Genomic DNA, 13,974 nt, shown 5'->3' with positions numbered 1-13,974 from the left:
AAACATTCTTAAAATATCCACCACCAGCCAATGCAAAAGAGGGAACTGCCATGCAGAAACAAATAAAATAAAAGAAGTATTTTCAAGAAGTCCCTGATGGCTCTCTAAGAAATCTCTTACTTCTCAAGGTGCTTAAGCTGAAAGATTTTAACATCAGTTCACCTAAACTCACTATCCTTCCCTCAAATGCTTAAAATAAAAATAAACTAAAAAAATCCTGCATCCTGGAAGAAGGGGGTGCGGGAAGGGAGAGACTTTTGTCCCGAATAAACCTTCTTTTCATTTGTACAAGAAGGATAATGAAAAGAAAACCACAGTACCACTAACTCAATCATCCCGCTCTACTAACCCAGGTCATCTTCAAGGACAGCTGAGACAGATCTTGAAGGCACTGAGCATTGCAAGCTCAGGCACAGCAGCAGACCTGCATGCTTTATTTTGAACTGGTGGAAAGTACCATTAACATCAAAAGCAAGCTCGTGCTCCAAAGGTTTGCGGAATGAATGTTGGTTAAGGAATCACATCCAGCCTCTCCTTTCTCCACTCCCTAGTCACCTTGCCCTTTTCCTTCATGCCATCAAAATAAAGCAAACACAAAGCCCTGTAACCAAATCGGGTCATTTTATTATGGAGAAAGAATGGGTTTTTTTCCCAACCACCCTGACAGGTATATGCTTATCATTCCCCTGTAAAGAAGTGAAGGGACAGTGACAATCCAAAGGAGCCCACACAAAGAGAGGCAAGAGGACCCACCACTTTATAAAGGGGACTGTCTTGAGTCCCTGTGCAAGAGGATGTGTCTTCTACCGGTCACACAAAAAAAACCCCAAGAATGGTATATTGCAACCTTGTGTACACCAAGCACAGGATGCAGAAGCTGTCTTTATAGTGCAAAAGCAGAGGAGAGGAGGTCTGGAGTGTGTCACAGCCAAGTCTCAGTTAGCATTGCTTGCTTGCACTTAGACATAAAGACACAGTGCCTGATTCACACACCAGTACAAACACACTGTGCTGGCATCCCTTGCCATTAGTGGCTTTGGGCTACAAAATACCTACTTGTGAGCAAGTTTCCACACAGAGTGATACCTACGTGATTCAACACTAATTGCCAACCACTTTGAAATTAGAACTAGAGAACGCAGACTAGAGTGACAATCCACCTGGTTGCACACTTGCATGAGCAAAACCCAAGGATGCACGCTATATATTGCATCTAGAAATGAACTAACGACTCATTTCAGATGAAACAGCTCAATTAATTGTTGACAATTCACCAGTGCTCCTAATTGCAATACTTCAGAGACTGCCAAGAAAATGCTGAATGAGACCAGTGTGGGATCCAGGCAAACTGTATATACACAAATATGTTAAATAAAAATGTATGCATAAAGTTTTAGCTGACTGAAAAGCAAGCAAAGGCAGACCAAGATGCAAGCAGAAGAGCAACTTGCCCTCTAATGCCAGCAGTTACTCCCCGGTCAGTCATTCACCTCCTACACCTACCTGGACATGGAAGGGTCGACTGAGAGTGAGGATGGATAGGGCTGCCTGAATCCACTCGAGATGGGATATACAGGCTGACCTTGCCTGAGGTCACAGAAGAAAGGAACCCATCAATCATACGATAAGGTATTCAGTAGTTACTCTAGAGTTACAAGCACTTGATGGGAACTCAGTACTAGTCACAAAAAATAGTAACAGGTAACACTTTCAAGAGTTCTGCTATATTCAAAGCTAACGAATACCTGAACACTTTGGACTTTCTCCCTCGCTACTGAAAGATTCCCAATCTGGGTTTCCACTGGGGAAGAAAGCAAAACAACCAGCCTTCCTCCCCCAAAGCTCACATGCACACAAACACACACGCACACAAACACACACACACACAGAGGCATGCATGCACTCTCTATCTCTATCCCTCTCTCACCTAATTTTAAAAGCACTGGAATCAGATTTGGTTAACTAGTTCTTAGGAAAGAGGCATTTTGTTCCAAATAGTTCTACTGTAGATCAGTGCAAGAACACCAGACTGTGACTTGTCAAGATAGAAAACCTTTTCAACACTTGTATTAAGTCTTTGAAAACTTAGGAGTCTCTCCATTTGCATCTTCTATAATGAGGTAGAAGTGGCCAGCTTTTCTAAGAAAGTAGAAGTTTATTTGATAAAAAAACCCATAACCACCTAAAAGCCCACAGCAACACAAGTCCATCTTAACTACTTAAAGTTCAAACTTTGCAATCCAGTAAAAGTAGCTTGTGTGAAATTCTTAATGCCTTCATACTCCCACATATATGGAATATTTTGTCACCACCCTGTCATTTGGAATCTCTAGTTTTTATCATCATCGCTACATTTTGGTTACTTTCAGTTAGCAACGGTTCAGGTCGTGACTACAATTAACACCCTGAAGTAGCATGCTATGGTAAGGCAAACAAACACCAGCTCAGCCCAAATACCTGAACCAGCTCAGAAAGACCACCACACACATCAATCCTATTCAAACAGTTACTTATTGACTGGCAGATCAGCTTTCAGAGGGGAAAAAAAGGGATATTGGCCTTGTAATGTCAATAAGGTTTGGACCTTATTGAGGTCCAATAGGTTCAGGATACAGGTTTCACACTTGAAGTACATTACTGAAAATGAGCAGTGCTCAAAGGGAAGGGAAAAAAAACAAAAAAGGTGGAGAAAGTCTCAGCAGCGCTATCGCACAGAAGGCAGCTGGAAGCCGTATAGCATAAGGAACGGCTGGGTACGTCATGCTGTCAGTGAGCTCTCTGCTGAACACATCCCCAAGCCTTATAAGATCGGATCTTGTCTCTCCTCTTCTTTCTCTTTTCCCTCTTCCCTCCCCCCAGCCTCTGAATGAGAAACCATTCAAAAGAAATGATTGACCACATCTGGAAAACGAATGCCAGGAACTGCCTGGTGGTGGTGGAGGTGGGGAGTCAGCTGAGCAGGAACGAACAGGGAGGAGGGGGGAAAAAATAAGAAAAGAAATAGAGAGTCAGATACTCCCATATTTTAGTTTGGTATCTTATAATAATTTGTTCCAGAAAGGCATGTGGCACTTCCTGAAAGATTTGCCAGCATTACAGCATTTCACCATCTTCTGCTCTCTACTTTCTATGCCTATTGTCATCTGGATCATGTTTCCCTCCCATAAACACACTAAAAAAAAAAAAAAATCCCAACTGCATTGCTCGTTGCATGGGCACAGATTAGTCAAGATACAGATTCTAAAGCACTGAAACTGTTGCTGAGTTTCCTTATTCCTTGCTCCAACAGATCTGAGGGCAAGTACATATCTACCCCAAGCAGACTCTGAAAATACCACATTTCCTCCAAAAGGAAAATGACACCCTAAATGGCAGAGAAAGGTCCTGAAACGGCTAGTATTAGCAAGAGCAGCAAAACTGCCCAATGACAGAGGCTTCTCTCCATATAGAAACTGTAAGAAGCAGCAGACTACAAAAGCTTATTTGCCATTTTGGTGCAGTTTCAAGATTTCCCCACTCACACACACTTCAAAGTTCCTTCTTACCTCCTCTCCCCTCCCCTCAGTAACTGTAATTCTGTTTATTAAAAATTTACATTTAATTCCTCGAGAACTGTTTTCTGCTATCTTTCCAAATGCCAAGAGCCACAAATCTGAGCCATAAGAAATATATAGACTTCAAAGTGAAATCTACACACTTCAATTTCTGTATGTGTTCAAAACCCAGATTCAATTCATTTCAAAGATCGACATTTTTTGATCTTTTCAACTAAAATAATGTAGTAATTTCTTACTGCAGCAACACTCTTATTTTGTAAATGCTGCAATTGATTCAACAACAGCGAACAGCGTGAACATGCACCTTTGTCTGAAAAGAAGCCAAAAGATCTTACCAGCCAAGAGGTGGTGTTATCTGTCCAACCCCCCCTGGAGACAAGGGATAGAAGGTAGGGAGATCAGGAGCTGGAGGATGCCTGGACATGCCTGTTAAAGAGCACAGAAGAATGAATGACTTTCCCCTCAAAATACTACACATGAGCTACAGTTCACAGCTAACATGGCCAATGCTACGACAGAATTAGTGCTCTAGATCAGAAATAACTATGTTCTTGGTTAGCATTAAAAGCAAAAGGCTACCCATGCCATCTTTAAAATAATAAATAACTTGTACATGATATTGCAGTTCCAAGGGAAAAAACAAAGTGGAAGGAGGGAATAAATGTATGGGGGTAAGGGCCTGCACAAGTTCAGATCTCCCGTAAAGTGCATTAGGTGATACTGTCCTCTCAGTGGTTTCACCAAACCTGATCGGATCCTGAGGACCTCTTCCAACACAGCATGAAACAAGAGGAAAATAAAGCATTGTCAAAGAGGCAGCGCAGCAGAGCTATTAGATTAGGTAAATTGCTACTTGTACGTTTTCGTGGGTTCCCTTATGGATTCACAGATTTTGGAAACTTGCTACCACAGAGGATCAGTGGTTAATTAAGAATCATTTTCAGGCCTGTAATGGTCACACTTGATATGATTCATTTGGCTTCCAATTGTCACTCCAGCTCCAACTAAGCTCTTCATCAAGTTGACTCCTGTGGGCTCCAAGGTCAATCTGTTTTCCATTGGTAGTATTCCGTGGAAAAATAAGAGTCCCATCAGAAATGATCCATCAGCTCACATGCCCCAGAACACAGAGTCCTACAACTGCAAGAATCACCTCAAGATTAAAGCTAATCCTTGTCCCAAAAGGGTCCATGGTCTCCATTCTTCACCTAAACCTCGTGCCCCAGGAGACATGGAATTACAGTTGCAGAGGCCACAAAGACATCGGTTTATTTAAATGTGTTTGGGGAAGAGGGGGCTGAAGCAGAAGGAATTGTTAAGTCTACTTCACATGTTAAATCAGCTGCTTTAAAAGGGCATTAAATATTTATGTGGTGACACTCCAAAGGTCCAAGAGTGAGTGTGTGCTACCTTGAGACTTGGTTTATAGATTGATGCTACTGATTTATTTCCCCCACCTAGTTTGTATTTAAATCTTCTGAATTTAATTATAAGATTTGAAGAATATCTTTCGGGATTGTGCACAGAAAAGGATGGAAAACAATACTGGTGGTGTTACTGTCTCAAAAAAGTTAAATTCTCAGACTTGGGACCACAGCCCAAGGATCACATTTTTGGCCAGTTGTCTTTTCAAAGGTGTAAAACAGCTGGTGGCTGACAGGAGAGGGAACACTTTATATATTCCAGGGTTTTTATGCGAGTGGGAATGCTCTTTTAGAGCAGGTTACAAAAGAAAAAAAAAAAAAAAAAAAAAAGAAGGGTGAAAACCAAGCTGAGCCTCTTATCTCTCTCATCTCTGGTGATGGTTGATGCTCCTGGGAGTGACGATACGACCTTGCCCCGGCCAGACCAAGTTCTGCACAAGATGCTGGCCTGCTCCTTCCCCAGCATCCGCATTTCTGACCCATGGAGATGATGCTGCTCTTTCTGCACTAACGCCCAGTGGTTATCGCTAGTCCAAAACTTGTGGCCCCCTTTGAGGGGCTGTCAGCTACCTAAGACCCAGCAGAACACATGCAGGTACCGCATGGCCAGTGCTCTCCAAAGAAAGCTTTTGCTCACGGGAGGGTTAAGAAAAAAATAGAATAAAATAAAGGGGAAGAAAGAAGTGACCGCCTTTAGCAAGGCAGTGGCTGTGTGTCCAACCCAACATGCCTGGGGTGCGAGAGGCAGCACTGCGGGCAAGCTGCTGTGAGCCCCCCCATTGCCTGCCCGCAGGGGGATTTCGGCAGGAGGAGGGCACCCCAGCGTCTGGGCTGGGGCACTGGGGCAGGGCCTCACTCCAGACCCACAGTGGGAGGCAAGGACAGAAACAATGGTCAGAGGCGTTTGGCAGAGGACCTGAGGGAAAAAAATCCTCTCTTCACAGCAACTGCATGGGCCACTTCACTGGGGCTGCTCCACACGCCAGCGGCGCCAAAACGGGGAGCATGGAAAGACCACACACATCCAGGAGACTGTCACAGCCAAAACCAGAAGTCTCCAGCCTGCGTTATCCATCCCCATCTCCAGCAGACACTGTGCAAAGGGATCGAGAGCCCATTCAGGAACAGTGGAGGGGCACGAGCTCTGTGCCAGACGCCCCTGGCCGCCCCCCCGCAGAGCCCTTCTCCGGCACTGTGCCCGGGGACGGGGACGTGAGCAGTGAGATGTGCTGGGGCGGAACAGGGGAGAGGGCGAGACGAGGCAGAAGGGAGGACGGGCAGCAGAAACAACAAGCCAGATGTTCACTTTGGGTCCGCAGGAGAGGACTACAAAAATAAACCAGGGGTAAAGGCAAAGAATTGGGGTGCAGGAGGGCAAACCCATTGCGCAGTAAGTGAAAACCTCTTGAGCTCACAGACTGCAGCAGCGGGGTGTGCCACAGCCGTCACAGCCAGCTTGGGCAAGAGGTGGGAATCCCATACTCTAACATGGGTGGCACCCCTGGGATTTCAAGGAACGAGCATGAATATCCTTCTCCTAGGCACTGATGCAAAGGAATAAGACAAATGAGGACAGGAGGTCTCCATTTGCTTCTTCCAACTCTGAAAAAGATAGTATACATGTATTTACAGGCCAGGCTTTCCAGGCAGAGTGTTTTTTTGTATTCCTGCTCCCTATAAAAAAAAAAAAAAAGAGACAACCAACTAACCAACAGCAAAAAACACACAGAGCCACAAGGCCGTGGTATTTTCTGGATGTAGTCCATGTTATTATCTGCGGAGCAAGGCCAAAATAAAAACTAGGCATTCAGGGGAAGTCAGAACTAAGAAAAGTCTCTCTCCCTGAATGATGGTGGCTAGATACCTCTTCAGACTCCAGATAAACAGGACAACTGTGCATGTGGACATGTGCCCAGGTAAAGCAGAGCTTCATGAACTTGTCAACTAGGTTCACGCCACACGGCGGGACACGTGTGTGCAGAAAGAGGTGGGGAGAGGCACCCTCCAGCCCCGGCACCGACAGACTTCACGCCCATGCACTGATGTCCTGACTACAGCGAACGCCTTCGTAAACCCTCTGCTCCCTCCCCTTCCCTCCTTGCCACCAGTTCTCCTGCGCAGGCTTCTCCTCCTCAGGCTGCTTACCCAAACCCTAGCTCAGACCTGCGCCATCCGGGATCAGTCCCCCCCACCTTGCACCCCCCCAACAACCATCACATCCCCCCAGCTCCTGCATCCCAATGCAAGCAGACGCACCCAGGGGTTTCCTGGGGAGGGTTCGCCAGGGCGCTGGGTGGGAGCTCTCGGTGCAGGCTGGGCTCAGCGCCTCGGAGGTTGTCGGCGCTTCCCCGGGGACCCACAGACTGACCCGGAGCGGGGCTGGTCTGACGCTCCCAGATGAGTATCTGGGGGGCTTGTTTGTTTTAAGGAGTCCTAGGGGCACAGAGAAAACTGACACCCGTGACTCTGGCATCTAAACCAATGCCTTCTGCAGAAGGCAGTGGGCACCGGAAGGTTAAAAAATGTCATGTTTGCAAAGCTTTAACCTGTGCAGGCTCAAAACTGTATTTTATGGGCTACGCTTCAGTTATGCCAACTGGCGTATGGAAGAATTCAGACAGCCAGAATACTAGGACACAAAATAGAATTTTGAGTAAACAGGAGAAAGAAAAGGTTTCAATAACATCACTGCTGAAGAACTCTTCCCCCGTTTTCGGGAAGGTGAGGAATGATTGCCGTTTCTGCATCTGCACGCTGCAAGCCTCGGGCACAACAGGGGATGGTGAGGACTGGCTGCTGCTTATTGAGATTTTAAAAGATTTTGATGAGTAAAGCAAGCCCAAATTATCACGTTAGAAAGAGAGCATGAAGATTTAAACAGCCAAGTTAAATATCAGCATCACGGCAGAATTACTGTCTCTGAAAGCAGGCATGCACGCCTGGAACCCTCCTTCTAAAATATTATGAATAAAGCCATATCAGCAGCATGGAGGGCACTGGGACTGCTCTGCACCCCTGCCAGGACAGGATGGGCTCACCTTGTTTGGAGCTGACGTCGGAGGGGATGTGAGACGGGTGCGACCCCGGGGAAAAGTGCTCATCGCTGTAGGTGATAAGAGGGGTGAGGGGGTGAACCGCATGAGAAGGCTGTACCACTGGCACCTTGTTTGACTGCAAGAGAAGAAAAAAAAAATTAAATTGTGTTAGTGAGATGGGGCTTCTGCATTTAAAAAAAAAAAAAAGCACTTAAAAAATGCAATTTTTACGTATTTGTATTACTGAAGGGAGGGTGGACAGCACTGGGGCCGGCAGACGGCAACCAGGTTTGCTGCCAGAATCAGCATCCTCGAACCACTGATGCCTGAGGAGGGATGTGGGCATTGAGGAAATGCAGGGAAATGGGTGGGGCCGGGAGCAGGAGGAAAGGTGTTTGGGAGACACGGAGACGGGGCCAGGGAAGCGGCGGCCGGAGGAGCAGCACGCCGGGCAGGCAGGCACCGCACACCGAGGGCTGCGACCGAAGGACGGCAGAGCCAGCAGCAGCGCTGAAGAAACCGTTCGGTTACGGGATCAGCATTTAAAAAAAACAAACAAACAAAAAAAAAAGGCTTTAGGTGCAGGTTGCCACATCTCCAGCCTTAAGAGCAATACAAGCATCATCGACTTCACTCCTCCTCTCCATTGCTCTCCTGCGCAACCGCAGCATGGCGCAGCGGGGACAAGCCCTCGGCCTTGCCAGAGGGTACGGCGGGCTTTTCCCCTGGCAATTTTACAAACTCCGCTTGAAACCTCCTGGTCTGGGCAGCAGGTGACTGAAAAGCCACCCTTAAAAGCCTAATTTCATATATAAGCGGTTGGCAGCGGCCTCTCGGAGGGGTCAGTTAGGGAGGAGAGCTGCTGACCGCCCGGGGATGGCTGGCAGGCCTCTCACCACGTCACGCCAAGGAGACGCCAGAAGTGCTACAAACACCCGAGAGGGTCCCGAAATGGGTGCCGTAAAGCAAAGCCCACGCAGGCCAAGACACACACTTCCCATGGGCCCTTCCCAACAGAGGCGCGGAGGAGGGGGCACTCAGTGCGACGGAGGGATGCTGCCCAAAATGACGCTCTTGGATCAAGGCCGAAAGATCATCCTGACAAAATGCGGCCGTATTAACGCTGCTTGAAACACAAGTTACTCTTCCCACGGCAGGATGAGACGTAGCAATGATGCCAGTGTGTAACAGGCGCTATTCATTTGTACCCTGCCACTCTACCCTGCCCCTTAGCAAAAATAATTGTGCCCCAAACAGGTTTTTATTAAAATTAAAAAAAAGGCAGGGGAGGGGCAGGCAAAAAAAAAAAAAAAAGCAATAGTCCTTCAAAAAGAAATGCTAATAAAACTCAGCAATGACAGCCTGTCAAATACTAGGAATTAAGAAAATCAAAAAATAATTTAAAAGCTCAATGAAATTAATTTTCTTTGAGCTCACTATTGAAATCCCGGCACAAACAGATGTTAGGACAATAGTGCAAGTACAAACCCAGGATTTCTCCGGACTTCTAGAAGCAGAAGGGTTATTAAATGGACAACTCAATTTATTGTTAAGGCTGGTAGGAGCAGAGGAAAGGGAGCAAATGGGAACCAGTGCAGCATTTTCTGCTTGCCTTGTTTCCAGAGCACCACCTTAAGGAACTTGCATTAGCAGGCAGTATCTTCTTAATGTCTGACCTATCCCTCCAGTCATATAGCTCAGAATCTGGTGCCATGAATTTTTGCTAAATTATGCTATCCTTGCTCTCCTCTTAATTTTACGGTTTTCAACACAGATTTGCTTTCCTGTGGGAAAGAGATAAGAACCTGAGGATTTTAATTTAAGCTTCGGCCTTGTCTTATATTTTGCAAGATGGAGAGAGAAAGCAGCGCCAGTAGGTGTTTTAAAGCCAACAAGCATTAGGTCCATTTTTGTGACCAAATAATAAAAGCAATGTGAATTCTCAATAATATATGAGTTGAGTTGTAAAGGGGATAGCTCAGACTGCTATTCATCTTCCTTGTCTGTATGAATTCAACAAAAAACAGATGCCAACAAATTTCAGATGCTTGGCAAATCAGGCCTCAGTCTTTAGCTACGAGACTTGTGGGCCAGCCCACCATTCAGCAATTACTTTATCAACAATAAACTGTATATTATGAATAAAGATCAAGCAGTAGATGTATTTAGGTCACACACACGCAGCTGCTAATCAGCATTAATTTCTCAAAATTTAGTAATTAACATTTTGTATTATACTGGATGTAATTGTCATGCACGCCCCCCGGTATCAGGGTTACTGGCTTTCAGAAATCACCCATTTGTACTTTGAGCAAGCCAATCCCCATACCCCCTCGCTCTCCAGCATCCTGCAGATTTTATTTTATTTTCTAATTCTCGGCACCTTATCCCCTAAGCCCACGGCAGAGGCTTTCAACGGGCAAAAGAACCGTGAGAAGTCAGGAGAAAAGCAAACCGCTTGTCAGCAGGCTTAAAATTAACATATAAACGGGCCGTATCGCCATTAAGAGCATTTGGGGTTCTTGCAGAGCCAGAAACTGAAAAAAATAGTAATAATAAATAATAACAATAATAAAAAGCTCTCCAGCCTGCCTGCCCCACACCGTTTTGGGAGGACCTAGGGAGCTCTGGCCACCTAAATCTTGCTGGGCACCCGGACATGCCACTGGACGGGTGCTCGCTCGGTGGGCACCGGCTGAGCCTCCCTGTTCCCTGTGGTCCCACCAAGACAACCACAGTGATTGACCAGGGGGGAACACACGGGCAACACGTGCGAAACAAAACCAGGATGAGGAAGGCCCAATGACATATTTTCCAAAAGCCCTATGGACTAAATCGGTTCTGCTATGGCACCTGCCCTACAAGTCAACCCAGATGGCTTATCTGGGCCCTCCTCCCAGAGAGGGTTCAGGGCAGGAGACCAAGATCCCGTACGCAGACCTGGATGCCCCTCTCACTGCCCTCTCAACCCTCCCACCCCCGGGGCGGGGCGAGGGGAGGAGCAGATTACGGATGCTGGCCTGCACCCTCCACTCTCGGGGACATCTAGATTGGGGACAATGCTGAAGCCCCTTTCACCATCTACTGCTCGCAGTGGGCACTACTGCCCCAAAGGCTTTTCAGGGCTGAGTGACATGGCCAAAATCCTGCCTCATGCTGAGGTACAAGACAGTGCTGATTAGACTCCTCCTACTGCAGCCCAGTGTCTTTGCCCATAGGCTTCCACCTCCTCCCACAAACATGCCATCCCTACTGCATTCATCTCCCCAAATCCTCTGAAGACTGTGCATACAGCTGCAGAAACACTTGAGCAATTGGCAGAGACCTGAACCCAGGGACCGCAGATCTGGGTCAATGTGATCTCCACGCAGGGGGAACCCAGTCCCCTACGCTTCGCTCAGCCTCTGCTAACCAAGGTAGCAACCACCACGGCTCTCCCCGGCACACTGGTGACATTTACATCTAATATAGGCACGGTTCGCAAAGGACCTTTTCTCCTCAATACAACCTTGAAAATCTTCTGCAAAACCCGACCAGTCCACACGCCTTCGATGAGACCATTACATAATTACACATTGTCTCACATGAGGTTCTTCAATATTTCAGTACAGAAATTATGCTTCATCCACCCACCAAAATGTAATATTTTGGTGCAAGTCGGTACCAACGCAGCTTCTAGAAACACAATAAAGCAGATGAGAATGCAAGTCTAATTTCCAAGACAATCCGAAGAAGTTGGATGTTCATTGAAACTGTTCCTAACACAGCTCTGACGTAGCGTATGTGGTGTACTTCCACACATCAGTTTCATCATCTTCATTAAACTCTGGGCCTAAGCTTCTTCACACACCCTGGAAAGTAAAGGAAATTGAACATACAGCCTAGCTCAAGATCTGCAATTTGGAATAAATAAATAAATAGCTAAAAATGAGGACCTGTGGCTTACAAAGGTGTTAAGGCTTTCAGGCACCTTGTCACGCGGGTGTCACGACCCGTTCTGAACGTTGAAGGTTAACTTCGAAGGCATCACCCATGCCTGTTGGCCTGGGGACACCCACCTGTGCCCCACGGGACCCAGCTCAAAGGGACACTTGCTCCTGAGCGACTAAACCTTGGTGGCCTTCTTCTTGGAGGCCACCAGCCCATCAGGGCTCCGGTCCCACAGCACAGTCTTGCAGCAGAGCCTGTGGCAGCATCCTTTGGGACCTGGCCTTGCATCCAAAGGAACTCTCCCCAGCCCTCCCAGGGCACTTCTGCTGCTTGGACGTTTGCTCATCAGCTTGGCCTACACAGCCAGTATCTTTTATTTCTCCCGAGCACGTGCTCAGGCTGAGGCGAGGCAGTGCAGGCAGGGGATGGTCCCCTGAAGGGACACCAACAGGGCAAACAGACAGGGCTGGAAGAAAACACATCTACCGGAAACAGCTGGAGCTGAATTATTTGGCCAGTTAGTGCACGGATGAAGCCGCTATTCAGTTTTATGACCAACTTGAAAAAAAAACCAAAATCCCCAGTGAAATGTTGGTGGGCAAAGGGTAAGAGCTCACAGAGACGAGGGCCCTGACCCAGCGGCAGGCATTACCCCGGCAGGAGGTTCGCCGTGCACCGGATGCCGGTTTAAAACTATTGCTGCGTCAAAGTAATGCAGGAACAACCGCCCAAGTCAGTACAAGAGCAAGTGTTTCTCTTGCAAACAGCAATCACAGTCTGCAAGCGTCAGGCTTGAGCTGTACTCGGGCATTTTGGGCAGGGCAAGGATGGGGGGAAGAAACCCCCCGCCGCGGCATTGGCACAGCTGCTGCCTTGCTGCAGGAAGCGGCTCCTGTGCCACACGCAGCACCCAGCGCCGGCGGAGGAGCTCCCCTACCAGCACACAAATGCAGCAGCGTTACTCACCATTTTAAACGAGCACTGTCCTCTCATCCAAGGAGTACGCTTTCAGACAGTTCAAATTAATCTCCAGTGAGTCAATGGTGAAATTCTGCCTCTTGGATTCAGTCTGAATCCAGGAAGTTTCTCCTGACTTTTGAAAAGCAAGACTGCCAGGAAAAAACCCAAACCCAATCCCTTCCCAAACAGCTAGCTAATGCTTCAGCAAAAGCCCGCACCTGTAAGGTATCCTATATGCAACAAGTGTGCAAAAACTATAAAAAGCCTGATGCAGCCACAGCAAAAATGCCTGTAGGTCAGCACCGGGCCAGGCGGGCCGCTGGGAGCTCCCGCTGGAGCTGGGGGGGGACCATTTGTTCCAGCTGCTGCACAGAGAAAGATATTAAATTAATGACCCTTCAAAGGATGCACATCTACAAAGGAGGTGGCAGACGGGCAGGGAGGTTCGCAGGGAACCTCAAGCAAGCGAGCCTGTGCACACAAGACCCAAATGTCCCTGGGTCAACACCCAAAGAGGCGCTGGGCTGGTTTTTTTTTTTTGTTTTGTTTTTCCTCTTTTCTTTAAACAAGAAGCTGCTTCTAAAAAGCCAAAAAAAGGCCCCAGCCTGTCTACTTTTCCTCTCCTGTCAACAAGTTGTGCATTGGGTACAGGCACTACCAGATGGTCTTCTCAATTCAGACTAAAATAAGCCAATTAAAAAAACAAACAAAAACTTAAGGAGAAATGCTTGCATTCCCTTTTGTTCCTGAAAGAGAGGGTTATTTCAGAAAAAATATGGCTTCAAGTTTTTGACAGCAAGTGTTAAATTCAGGGAGCAAAACAAAACAGACAGCTCCTCCAAAAAAAAAACCCAAACCCGACCCCAAACCCTTCCACTATTGCTACAGCAGTACAGCAAAATAAAAGGACCAATGATTTGTTGGAGGATTTGAGGATACCTTGACCTGAAGAGACACAAAAAATCTGTCCATTTTTTAGCCTATTTAACTAATAGTTTCTTGAGCCCCGAAATCATCCTTAGGCAGGCTTTAGCAAACCCAGAAGACAGCAGTTTCAGTTGTCCTCTC

The 13,974-nt window shown here is 47.0% G+C and overlaps 1 protein-coding gene across 5 annotated transcripts in view; it reads right to left on the bottom strand.

Moving 5' to 3' along the window:
* Positions 1–13,974, bottom strand: part of LEF1 (lymphoid enhancer binding factor 1) — a 69,741-nt gene that overhangs the window by 20,544 nt on the left and 35,223 nt on the right. For 3 of the 5 annotated variants that reach the window (XM_075708731.1, XM_075708733.1, XM_075708734.1), the window contains exons 4-5: positions 8,020–8,152; positions 3,893–3,983 (exon numbers count right to left, since the gene is read on the bottom strand). In XM_075708731.1, coding sequence (XP_075564846.1) covers positions 3,893–3,983; positions 8,020–8,152 — 224 coding nt within the window. Of the gene's footprint in view, positions 1–1,503; positions 1,588–3,892; positions 3,984–8,019; positions 8,153–13,974 lie in introns of all 5 variants that reach the window. The other 2 variants (XM_075708729.1, XM_075708730.1) reach the window with 1 other exon arrangement.

This window comes from Pelecanus crispus, chromosome 4 (assembly GCF_030463565.1).
Source record: "Pelecanus crispus isolate bPelCri1 chromosome 4, bPelCri1.pri, whole genome shotgun sequence".
NCBI lineage: Eukaryota > Metazoa > Chordata > Aves > Pelecaniformes > Pelecanidae > Pelecanus > Pelecanus crispus.
This window is presented reverse-complemented; position numbering and strand designations above follow the sequence as displayed.